Source organism: Aphelocoma coerulescens, chromosome 19, assembly GCF_041296385.1.
Source record: "Aphelocoma coerulescens isolate FSJ_1873_10779 chromosome 19, UR_Acoe_1.0, whole genome shotgun sequence".
Classification (NCBI taxonomy): domain Eukaryota; kingdom Metazoa; phylum Chordata; class Aves; order Passeriformes; family Corvidae; genus Aphelocoma; species Aphelocoma coerulescens.
Genome location: NC_091032.1, coordinates 10,389,073 through 10,400,915, shown reverse-complemented (window position 1 = coordinate 10,400,915; position 11,843 = coordinate 10,389,073). Strand labels below are relative to the sequence as shown.

The following is an 11,843-nucleotide window of genomic DNA, read 5'->3' as shown; positions in this document are numbered from 1 at the left end:
CAGCGCTCGGGATGCCTTTTGCCTTTCCCGTCCCCGCCGGACCCCGGCCCCGCCCGGCCCCGCCCGGCCCCGCCCGGCCCCGCAGGCCCCGCCCGGCCCCGCAGGCCCCGCCCGGCCCCGCCCGGCCCCGCCCGGCCCCGCCCGGCCCCGCCCGGCCCCGCAGGCCCCGCCCCGGCGCAGGCGCTGCGCAGGCCCAGGAGCGCGCGGGCGGGGGCGGCGCGCAGGCGCAGTGCGAGGCTCGGTGTGCCCCTGGCGCGGCGGGGGCGGCGCGCGCTCCCGCTTCCGGTGAGGTGTCATGGCGGGCCCCGCGCGCTGAGGGCCCGCGACACCGACCCCGCCCGCGCGCACCCGCCGCTCCCCGGGCGGGCGGCGGCGGCGGGACATGGCGGCGCACAAGCCCGTGGAGTGGGTGCAGGCCGTGGTGAACCGCTTCGACGAGCAGGTAGCGGGGGCGGCGGCACGTCCCCCTCCCCGGGCCGCGGGGAGGGCCGGGGGCGCGCGGCGGGGAAGCGGCCCCGCTCTCCGGGCGGGGGCGGCCGTGGCAGCGCCGCTCCTGCCGCCCCCCGCCCGTGCCGGGGCCGAGGCCCCGGGCCCCGGCGCCCTTTGTGCCGGGCGGGCCCGGGGCGGGGCCGGCGCTGCCGCCGCACGGGGGTCCCGGCGCTGCCCGGGCCCGGCGGCTCCAGGTGCGGCGCATCCGTCCTTGTGCCGGCAGCGGCGGCGAGGAGGGACCTGGCTCCCCTTCGCTGCTTCTCCCCCGCCTCTCCCGAAGTGTCTCTGCTTTCTGTAGACATTCCTGTAAAATTCGCGTCCTCGCTTTACATCATCTGGCTCTCCAGAAGGGAGGCAAAGCCTCGAGAACGAGGTTTAGGAGGGCTGGAGGCACCGCAGCGGCGGTGCTGCCCGTGCCCCCCGGTGCAAGGGCGATGTCGGTGTGCAGTCCCATCGCCAGCCCCGCGAGCACGGCTCTGGGGCGTGAGGAGGGGCTTCTAGCCACTGGCTTCTATTGCACTGATGGGTATTTACATCTCCTCGCAAAAGTCAGCACTAGTAGCTTGGAGAAGGATTTTCTGAATGGAAGGAAGAGGGATTTGTTGGCCTTAGACTTTATATTTCTCTGATCTACCAGCAGGAACTGCTTACTGGGATTAGGTGGGTGACTCTCAGTGGGGCTAAGCTCAGTGCTTACACTCCATCCCTACTCCCAAGGTGCTTTCCTGACGTGGGGGAGCTCCCTTGAGGCTCAACGTTCAGTTCCTGTGTTGTCTGTCTCATTTTGCCACACTGTCAGTGCAGCCTTTGTGTCACAGGAGGCCCAGCTCTGTGAGACCCTGCTTGGTGTAAATCCATCAAAAACGTGGAGCTGCTTCTCCATACTGAGCCTTGTTCCTGTAGTGCATCTGTTCCTCAGTGCTGCTGGGCTTCAGAAAGATGTGGCCTGGTGCAAGGAAAACAAACTGTTCCTTTTTACATTTATATGATGTTTGTTTTGAAGAGGAAAATATCAAACTTTGTCTTTTGACATTAAATTGAGGCAGATTTTTGCAATATGTTATAGACATATTTGTGTAGTTACCTTATTCTCCCCCTTGAGTCACAGATCATTTTTTCCATAATCTTAGAAAACATAGATTTATTGTGCTCCCAATAATACAAGTAAATATTTCTTGATGTACTGGTGTTAAAAGACCCTGGGCTTTCTCTTCTGCTTTGTTAAGTAGATTGTGGAATTGGGCTTGCCAACGTCTGTTAGGAGTTACGAACTTCTTAAAACAGAATTATTTTTCTGTACTTTTTATGGCATGATTATGGATATGTGTAGAGGAGAAATCCTCTGTGAATAGGAAGGAAGCTGTTCTGATTCTTGAAATGCTGAAATACTGGCATTATAGCGATAATACACATCAAATACATCATTGTCAGTCACAGTCATGGTGTCTTATCAAAATACACAGAATATATGCACATTATTTCAGTGGTGTTCATGCAGGTGTGAGGGTTTGCATCCTGTGTCTGCCTGAACGCAGGACCTCTCGATTCAGTACCAGGAGCCGCTGCTTGGCATGTCAGGAGTGTGTTTGAGTGAGGAGGGGGAGAAAGGCAGCTCGGGTCTGTTGTCTTTTGGTTTTTCTATGCAGGGGAAGACAAACTTTTCCAGGGTTTCTTCCTTCCTTTGCAAAGAAGGAAAGTGTAACCATCTTTCCTCCAAATTTACAGATGTAGACAGGCTTTTCATTCATTTGCTGAGTGCTTGAATTCATTTTAGGAAAGATGAAACAGCAAGCTGAGAGGATGCTAATCTGTATTGAGAACAAGGGAAATCAGGGCAAACCAGTCTGCTCTGGTCTGCTCTTGTTTATTGTTATAAATGCTGCTTTAACCAAAATCTGCTTTTGTGTGTACAATTCTGTGGGCCCGGAGTGACTGGCAAGCAGAGTTTAGTGAATTAACCAGTGCCTGGCTCATGGAATAGATCCCTGGAGCTCCTGCCAGTCCTGCCCTGTGCTCCAGTGAGCCCTCACCTGCTGCAGGGCTGTCCTGGGGCTGCCCCCAGGCTTCAGCTGCTGCAGAAGAAGCTGTTGCTGGTACCTGTGAGACCAAACCATGCTGACATAGAGCACGGGGAGAGCTCTCAGCAGAGCCTGCATGTAGTACTAGTTATTGTATTTCTCAAAACTTGGGGTGAGCAGGATAAAATTAGACTGCAGTAGCACAAAGAGTTAGTGGAATTCCCTGTGATTTCAGACATAGAGCTTTGGAAAATAAAATTTTCTCTGTTTTTCCCCTGGAAATGTTCATTTCCAATTCTATGGGTTGTGTTTTCATAGTGCTTTAAGTGTGTTACAGTGTGAAATCACAGGAAGGCCGGCACAGTGCTGGAATAGTTGTGAGCATATTTGGAGGAGTCTGACTGCCCAAACCATTTACCTCTAGACTGGTTTAAAACTGTCAGATGTAATAAAAAGTATTAATCCTTTGTAAACTTGTGGCCATGTAAGTGGTTATTGTGGTAGAGTGCCCATCCCTGGAAGTAGTCAAGGAATGACTGGACATGGCACTCAGTGCTCTGTGCTGGTGAAAAGGTGGGGATCACAGGTTGCACTCAATGATATCAGAGGTCTCTTCCAACAGTAGTGATCCTGTAGTTCTGATACTTTAAGGCTTTAAAGAAAGAAGCCTTTTATTATGTGGATTTTAGTTTAGGCTCCCCATTTGCAGTTCATGAGGTATGATGGCTTTCAGTTAAGAAAGTGTGTAAAAACTGAAAGTCAGTAGTAATGTTCCATTCTCCCTTTGGTTAAAAGGCATTAAGTTAAAGCAAATATTCCCTTCTCCTGTTGATTTTCTCCACAGTGTTTGAAATCTGTGCAGAATCAGAGACCTGCAAAAGCAGTGGCTGCAGGTACCAGCTCTTGTTTTCCTCGTGGCTTGTTAGGAAATCACTTGTAGTAACGGGATGTATTGTGAGGCGTTTCCTGTGTTGTGCTGGCTGTGCCCCCCGGGGATGTACCTGTGCTGGGAGGTGAGGCTGGGCTGGGCAGAGGTGCAGCTCCTTTCCACAGCGGCTGCCTGTGGGGCGGATTCCTCCAGGAGCTGAGGGCTGAGCCAGGCTGGAGCCCTGCCCTGCAGCTCAATGTGTGCTGTTTCATCTTTCCCATAGCAGAAACCTGCAGTGGCTGTGATGGGATGGTTCTCAGAGTGTGTGCAGTGGATGGGCAGCTGAGGTGCTGCTCTGCACAGGGCTGGTGCCCAGGGACAGGGCAGGGAATGGCCCAGTGCCACATGTGTTGTTACCTGGCTGCAGGAGGGAGCTGCTGGAAGTGTCCAGGCGATCCATGGCCCTTCCTCACCTAACACAGTGTTTGTGTTGGTGGGGTGGATAAATACACAGTTGGTCACAGCACCAACTTCTAGGTCACCTTCTGAATATGCTTGGTTTTTAGAGCAACCTATTTAAAACTTTGGAGAGTTGTGTGTCCTTGGGAAGGCTGAGCAGTGAGGTTCTTTTCGGGGATAGTGCCTCTTTAGCAGGTGTGTGTTCATAGAGGGGAGGAAGATGCCTGTTGATTTTGAGGGATTTGTCTGGTTCTGATAGGGCTGATGCTGAGGAGGGGTGGTGCTCTGGGGATTTTCTGTCTCCAGTACATGTGTGTATTATGGTCTGCTGAAAAGTTCCAAGAAATTGTTTGGAAGGATGAACTTAGGTGGATTTTGGGGCTGTTAAGAACAGCATTAGAGTTTTTTTCCTAGATGTTGTGTGTTTCTCCAGACTGTTAAGTACAGACTAAATAGAGATGATTTGTGTTCATTAATTGCAAGTGATAAAATCCATGGCTCAATGTAGCTCTTCTCAACAGCCTGAGTGCACAACTTACAGACACTCAGGCCTGTCAGTGGTGGTAGTTCCAAACCAATGTCCATGTTCATTTAACAAGAGATTGGACCTTCTTGCATCAGACTAGAGAATACCTGAAACAGGTGCTGATCACTTCACTGCCATGAAAAACACACATTTTTCTAAATAATTAGTATCTATGACCAAGGCAGGATTCTTTAAACTGAATGGTTTTGGATAAAAGTAAAAAAACCCCTCCAAACACAGTAAATCTTTTTTCTTTCTTCATCTTGAAGATTTACAGTTTGATAGCTGTAAAGGTTCCAGATTTCATCTACCTATTTTGTCTTTGTCCATTGCATGAAATAAGGCAAAATTTAGACCCAAATGGCATTGTTCCCTGTCCTCTGTGGCGTATTTGACCCCTTAAGGAGCCATCAGGCTGCATTAGGGCAGGGGAGGGTATGTGGAGCCCACCTGGGTGTAGGCTGTGCATGCCCAGTGCAGTTCCAGCCTCCTTGGCTGGTGCTTCCTGTGTCAGTGGTGACAGGAGCTGAGCTGGGGCAGTGACTGTCCCTTTGCTGCACTGGGGTGAGCTCAGAGCAGGGCATGTGTTCAGAGTTTGAAGCCAGTTATATTTAAGCTTTGTGCTCTAATTTCTGTTTCTAATTCAAATAGCTCTACAGGAAACCGTTTGTCAGTATTTCTTTTTTCTAAAATAAAATCAAAGTAAATGAAAGTAAAATTTTAGCTTTCCCCCCCCCCCCCCCAATGTTTGGATTAATGGATATTTGTAGAGAAGTAAGGTAGATTCTCTTTAGTCACTCAGCACTGGCACTACATTCTGTGAGGAGAAATCAAATGTTCCAGCATGTCAGAGTGCACAAAGAAAAGAGCTGAGAATTAAAAAACCCCAAAATAACAGTGCTAATATTTCCTTTTTGTATCGTTTCTTATTTTAAATGATAGTATAAAAAGCAGTTTTACTTCTAGGTGACCTTGTTGTAGTGGCTGTTGTGGCAGGAAGCTCCAGAAGTGTGTAATGTGATGTTTCTCTGGCATGGGAGCACACAGAACTAGATCTATGACACAGTTTCTTTGAGAGGCTCTTCTCAAGTGTTTTAGCACTCGGTGGTATCGAGCTTTGCTGCTGCTGTCAGCACAGAGACTTGAAAATTCAAATAAAATGTACTGGCAATAGTGAAATTTTAAATTAAAGGTATCTATCATCCACCAATGACTTCCAAAAATATATTGTAAAAATAACATCTGACAGTGAAAACAAAGCTTGAGTCATAAACGCTGTTTATTCTGCTTTTCCAGGGGTAAAACGAGCACATTGGAGCGCCTTGCACTGTTAGAAGGCACTGCAGTCCAAACTGCCAGGGAATCACAAATTCGAGTGGAAATTACCTGGACTGCCCCATGGAACTTGTTGCTGTGGGTGGCTTTGCAGGTGGAGTCTCAGCCCTTGCCCTGGAAGGGCCATCCTGGGAGCAGCGCTCGGTGCCGCAGCTCCCGGAGCCCTCAGGGACCTGCTGCTGCTCCGGGGTCTTTGGTCTGATCTTGAGTGCCAGGACCATCTTTTTTCTTCAGTAAGAGTCAGCCATTCTCTTAGGAAAGACCCAGCCAGTGTCCATAGGGATCCTGGTCCATGGTATCAAAAGAATTGAGCTTGAACCCACACCAAAGCACAGCTTACATGGAGAGGGAGTCACCCCATGGCATCAGAGCAGGACAGTGTGTCAGAGGCCCTTTCCCTCCCAGGGGACAGGCTGGGTTAGGCACACTGCATTCAGAATTGTTGGACAAAAGTGTTCCAAGTCCCAAGCTGGAGTTCTTCAATACCATTCCTTTGGGCTTTTCCCAGCAGACAGTGGTGTCAGGTGGCTGCACAGGGCAGGGGGGCAGTGGGGAGGGTGCCCTCCCGGAGCACCCAGCCTGGGAGGTGCCTCCTAAAGCACTTTGCAGCTGTAAAGCTGATTGTAATTCCTTGGAATCCTTCTTTTACCCTTTCTTAAATTCTCTCTCTCTGAGATAATCTTTTCTAATGCACAGACATTACACCACGGCATTTCCGTTGAGCTGTTGCTGTCTGTCAGAATACACCTTTATCCACAATTCTGGTCAAAATTGGTTAAAACTTGTAGTAGCGATTCAAGTTTTTATGGATAGGGAATTCCAAGGTCACACTTTAAAATACAAATGGCATAAATGTTCCTGTATTTGTTTGCTTTTAAGAAATATAAATCCTGAGTAAAACAATTGTTTCTGAAGAGCGGTGTCCCAGAAGTGGTGGTTTGGAGCGGGCAGGGGGAGTGGGTGTGTGCCTGGGAAGTGACTTGTTTGTGACCCCTGAAGAATTTGGGTACAGCAGGAAACAAAGTGCCCAGTGTTCCCACAGCAGCAGGAACATCTCGGGGCTGTGCAGTTGCTCTCAATCTTCTCTTTCTGGGAAAGGATGGATTTCAGGTCTGGTTTTTACCACTGAATGTTAGGCAGGGACAGGTAACATGGGGCTCACTGGTGCTTCAAGCATGTTTGAGGCTGAGATTCATCACTGAGGGTGTTTGTGGGGGGACCTCAAAGTTACCCACGTCCCTGGGGGCCACAGGTCCACTGCTGGTTCCTCCTTGGCCAGTCCTCTCCTGTGACAGAGCAGGGGACATGCGTGGAACAACTGCTACTGCTCACCTGCTCTGGGGTTTTGCCTCCCCTCAGGTCCCAAGATGCATTTTTTTCTTGCAGATGTTAGCCTTGGATGATTTTTGGTCGTTAATGAGCCCATTTTTAAAATAAAGGATATTTTTTTAGAATTCTATCTTACATTTTTCCACTCCTTTTGATTGCTTTGACATTCAGGTTGTAGAAAATCTATCACAAAGTAGAGGTTTAGTTTCAGTTCAGAAAAAGGAACAGGTGAACTTAAGCGCTTGGTTTTATAGATAGCTAATGGGAAGATTAATGTAGAGAAGACGAAGTAATGCGTTAGCCATTGTCTCTTGTAGAATGTTTTTTAAGGTGGTTTCTGGTGTGTCACAAGTTTTTAACCCATCTTTAAAGCTGTAAATTTCAATGTGTAAAAAGCTTATAACAGTTCTCTCTTGTAGCTTCCAATAAAGGCTTGCCAGCAGAATACCCACACCAAAGTCAGCACGGAGCACAACAAGGAATGTCTCATCAACATTTCAAAGTACAAGTTTTCCCTGGTCATCAGTGGTCTCACCAATATCTTAAAAAATGTTAATAACATGGTAAGTTTTCTCATTTTGCATTGTTTGGTGATTTTTTTCAAATAGTAATTTGGCAGAGAATTGAAATTTAGTCAAATTGTTGCTTGCCTTTTACACTTAATTATTTTCTGTTCCGAAGTTCACCAGCAGCATCTGTCAGAGCCATGTTCCACAGGAAGGCATTGGGATTTTGGGGCAGGGAAAAGATTTAAAACTTGGGCTATTTGAATTTTCCAGGCTGTTTGGGTGTTTTACTGTGTGTCTGTGTATATAAAGTATATGTATTTTTTAACAACCAGATGAATTTTAGTCAGAACTTTTGCCATGAGAAAAGTTTAGTTCATTGAGTTTTGAATCCATGTAATTTGGGATCATTTGGAGTCTCCCCAAATAGTTAACAGAAGTGGCCAGGCTCTGGCAGTACTTTTTATGGTTTTTGGAGAGATTCTTTGGAGTGAGCCCTCAGCTGTCATTTGTACAGGGATGTGCATCTGCTGTAACTGCAGAGGACTGATAAAATGAGAAAATAGGTTGCCCTGCTGCTAGGGATTTTAGGCTGCTTAAAGCTACCTGTAATCCCTTTGGGGAGAGAATTTATTTTAATTAAACTCTACAGGCATGAGGGAACATGTTGATGTGCAAGATGATTGGGCGATAAATGAGAAAACTGTGCAGTTGAAAGAATGTATGTGATACACAGATTTTGAGAGGAAAGACCTAGCTAAAAGTGTCAATTAAAAAGTCAGCTTTTGCCCTGAGGAGCAAGTCTGAATGTTTGGGTGATGGTCTGAACTTGTGTGGGAATCACCAATAATTCAGAAGGATTTCTGTAGCTGGAACAAACCAGTCCAAGAGACTGTCGGTTATAATGGTCTTGGTTTCAGAAAGAGTCTCAGCTGAAACCTGGGCTTAGGTGAGCCACCCTTCCCGTGGGGTAAAATAAACTTCTCTGGATGACTCCAACAGATGCTCTGTCTGTGGGCACTTGTACCAATGTCTTTTTGGCTGAGTCTTTCCTGCTTTATTTTGCTGTCTTAATATTGCTGGAGCCAGTGCCTGTTGCTGGCACAGACCTGGGTGCTGGCTGAAGCACCTGAGGGAATCCTGCCTTCCTCCTGTGTCTGCAGTGGGGCACCTTTTGGGAGGCTCTCCTGTGTTTCTTCCTGTGGTCTGGGCTAAATTTTGGAACAGTAATAAGCTTGTTGATAGGGATTTGTTGCAACATCCATTCTATTAAGCCGTTGGCAGTGAAATACATAATTGGAAAAGAGTCAGCAGTAATTGATACCAAAGTAGGTTCTGAAAAGGTGGAACCTGCGTTTTGAGCAGCTGATGGGTTCGATGGAGGTGAGGGGCTGCAGGGCATCTCCAGTCTTACTTTGCAGAGGCTGTTTGTTCCTTGTGATGTTTGGCATTGCAGACTGGACAGAGATATTTCTTTAGTGATAAGGTTTTAATTCCTATTTTAATCTGATTTTTGCTGGCTTTATGTCTAAACTCCAAACCAGAGCAGTAATGGAGCCATAATTTACTGTGCCACTTTGCTGCTTCACTTTCGTGCATTACAAGTCAAATATCTGTGTCTCAGATGAATCCATATCCTTTCTACTTCTAGAGAATATTTGGAGAAACTGCTGAAAAGAATTTATATCTATCTCAGCTGATTATCTTGGATACACTGGAAAAATGTCTGGCAGGGGTGAGTAGGCTTGCAAAAGCAGTTGCTAACTTGGAATCCAATGGGTTGGAGAATACAAGTCAAATGCTTGTGTATCTATTGTTACTGCTACTAAACTTAAAACTCATCAGATTTAGAGCAAATTAAGGTTAATGCCATTTAAAAAGTACTACAACTTCTATGAATGCAAGTAGTTGATGTAATTGATGCATTAATGATAATTTTTCATGTTGTGCTTCGTCCTCTGCAGTGCTGAGTTTTCTTTAAATGTCTTAAAACTTTCATTTGTTGAAGTAATTTTCCATGTGCTCTTATATACCACAGAAACTTTTCTGCCACTACTCTAGAGATGATTTCTGCAGGTGTTTCCTAGATTACATTAGTTAATCATGTCCAAATGTCCACCGGGAGTCCAGGCCTAAGTTTCCAGTCAGAGCTGCTGCGAGGCAGTTTGCTGGTCCCTTTGGGAGGAGAGTGGTGCTGGTTGTACAACTTACTGTGCTGAGCTGGAATTGCAAAGCCAGACTTCACTGAGAGAGAGATTTGCAGCGGTTTGTTCTTTTAACAAAAACGGGTTTATTTTTAAGCTGTATTCAATTTCCAGCTTGTACGGCTGAGGAAAATACCTCTTTTTGGCACTTTTTGGTTTTGATGCATTGAGTCAAAAAAACAGTTTGAACTTCAGAATTTACTTATTTTTAGATACTTCTGTGTATATTGTTTGAAACAGTGGTTTTCCTGATAGGTCATGATATTTAAATAGATATTTAAATTGTGCTGAATGTTTCTTGCTCTGTCACTTCAAATGAGAGCAGTTTGAGGCAGAATATGTTAAATCAGAGTGAGCCAAAGCCCTGTACAAAGCGTGTTGTGTTCTGTGGTATCTTCAGATGGATTTCTTGCTCAATGTTTCATCAAGTTCTCATGGCAACAGGACTCAGGTCAACTAAGTGGGAGTCTCTGAAACTTCCCAATTCCCTATGGAAAATTCATTGGTAGAATTTTAGAAAGCTTTAGTGCTGACCCTTCTGTTAAAACTTGCTCTTAGTAGAGCAAAGTTTCACTTTGAATTCTTTTGTAAATAGTTTCCTTATGTCTCACACTGTGCAAACTGGCAAAAATTAGATTTTTCTTTTGCAGGGAACTTAAGCCATTTTTGACTCGTATAGAGCAATTCCCGGCAAGAGTGAGGGAGAAGCACCTTTTTTTGGTTCATTTTTTAATATAAAACGCTTGCTGTCAAAATATGGCCACCAAGCCCCTACCGGAAGAGAGGTGAGGGTGGGGTTTGCCCTTTAGCCCTCAGTGAAAGCCGAGGTAGTCAATGCTGTCCTGATCCTCACCACAGAGCAGCAGGGTGCATTCCTCAGAACAAAGCGTGTGCTACTTCAGAAACTGGTTTGATGTTTTGCTTGATGCCCGATGAGGTTGATCAGCTTCGTGTCCTGCGTTTCTCAGCTGAAGATGTGGGGTGGGTTGGCTGCAGTGGGGCGTTGCTCAGAGAGGAAGGAGCCTTTCTGTGCAGGCTCTGTGCAGGTCGGGAGGTTGGATCCCGAGCAGGATTTAGGGGAACGCTGTTTGTTTGTAGCAACCGAAGGACACCATGCGCCTGGACGAGACCATGCTGGTGAAGCAGCTGCTGCCCGAGATCTGCCACTTCATCCACACGTACCGCGAGGGGAACCAGCACGCGGCCGAGCTGCGCAGCTCCGCCTCGGGGGTGCTCTTCTCGCTCAGCTGCAACAACTTCAACGCCGTCTTCAGCCGCATCTCCACCAGGTACTGACTGCTGCCTGCAGCCCTGGGGAGGGACAGCATCTGCACTGCTGCCTGCAGCCTCTGTCTGCCACCAGCTGCGGGCTGTTCAGAGGAGCCAACGCTTTAAATGCTCTTCAGTAGAATAGTTCTCAAGAGGAATGCCCTCAACCTTTCAGGGTTTTACTTGGGTTTCAGGTTGTGAAATGGACCTGTTTCATCCCCATCCTGGGTTACTGCTGGCTGCATTTATTGCTTCTTTAATCTGCTTTCAAAAGTACAAGTGAAAATAGGGAATGAAAATAATACAGCGGAAAAAGTTGAGTAAGTCCTTGTGGGTGCAAGGTGTCTTGGAAAAAAAAAGGATGCAGAAGTTAGTGGTTGTATCCATTTACTTAAAAATTTAGAATGAAAACTGGTGATTGTCCACAGCTCTGCTGGAGCTCCATGGTTGTTTTCCTGCTAGGAAGCTTTTATGTTAAATCTGTCTTATGCCTGAAGGGGACAAACATCTGGGCTGTTTGTTAGTTGTTGGAAAAGACCCATTTGTCTTCTGACTGACTTGAGTTTCACAGCACATTTACTGTAAAAAATGACTGGATTTTCTGCTTTTCTAAGTAAGAAGAGAGACAGGCCCAAAATTTCCATCTATTCTTTGCTCTTTTTGCTCTGTTCCAGATCCTTCTGATGCTTCAGCATTTGTCAGTCCATTAGAGTGGTGTGCTAAGCTTTTTAATACTGAAATACTTTGATGTTTTTTGAAAGGTGCTTGAAGTAGCTTAGCTCTTGTCACACGGTGTTACAGTTGACATCATTCTTGATTTATTAGAAGTGGAGCTTGGGC

At 46.8% G+C, this 11,843-nt stretch overlaps 1 protein-coding gene across 4 annotated transcripts in view; it reads left to right on the top strand.

Annotated features, from left to right (window-relative positions):
• The first annotated feature begins 283 nt into the window (after positions 1-283).
• Positions 284-11,843, top strand: part of NF1 (neurofibromin 1) — a 75,447-nt gene continuing 63,887 nt past the window's right edge. For all 4 annotated transcript variants that reach the window (XM_069033551.1, XM_069033550.1, XM_069033549.1 and 1 more), the window contains exons 1-4: positions 284-442; positions 7,444-7,587; positions 9,182-9,265; positions 10,833-11,023. In XM_069033551.1, coding sequence (XP_068889652.1) covers positions 383-442; positions 7,444-7,587; positions 9,182-9,265; positions 10,833-11,023 — 479 coding nt within the window. In that variant the 5' untranslated portion in view covers positions 284-382. The remainder of the gene's footprint in view (positions 443-7,443; positions 7,588-9,181; positions 9,266-10,832; positions 11,024-11,843) is intronic.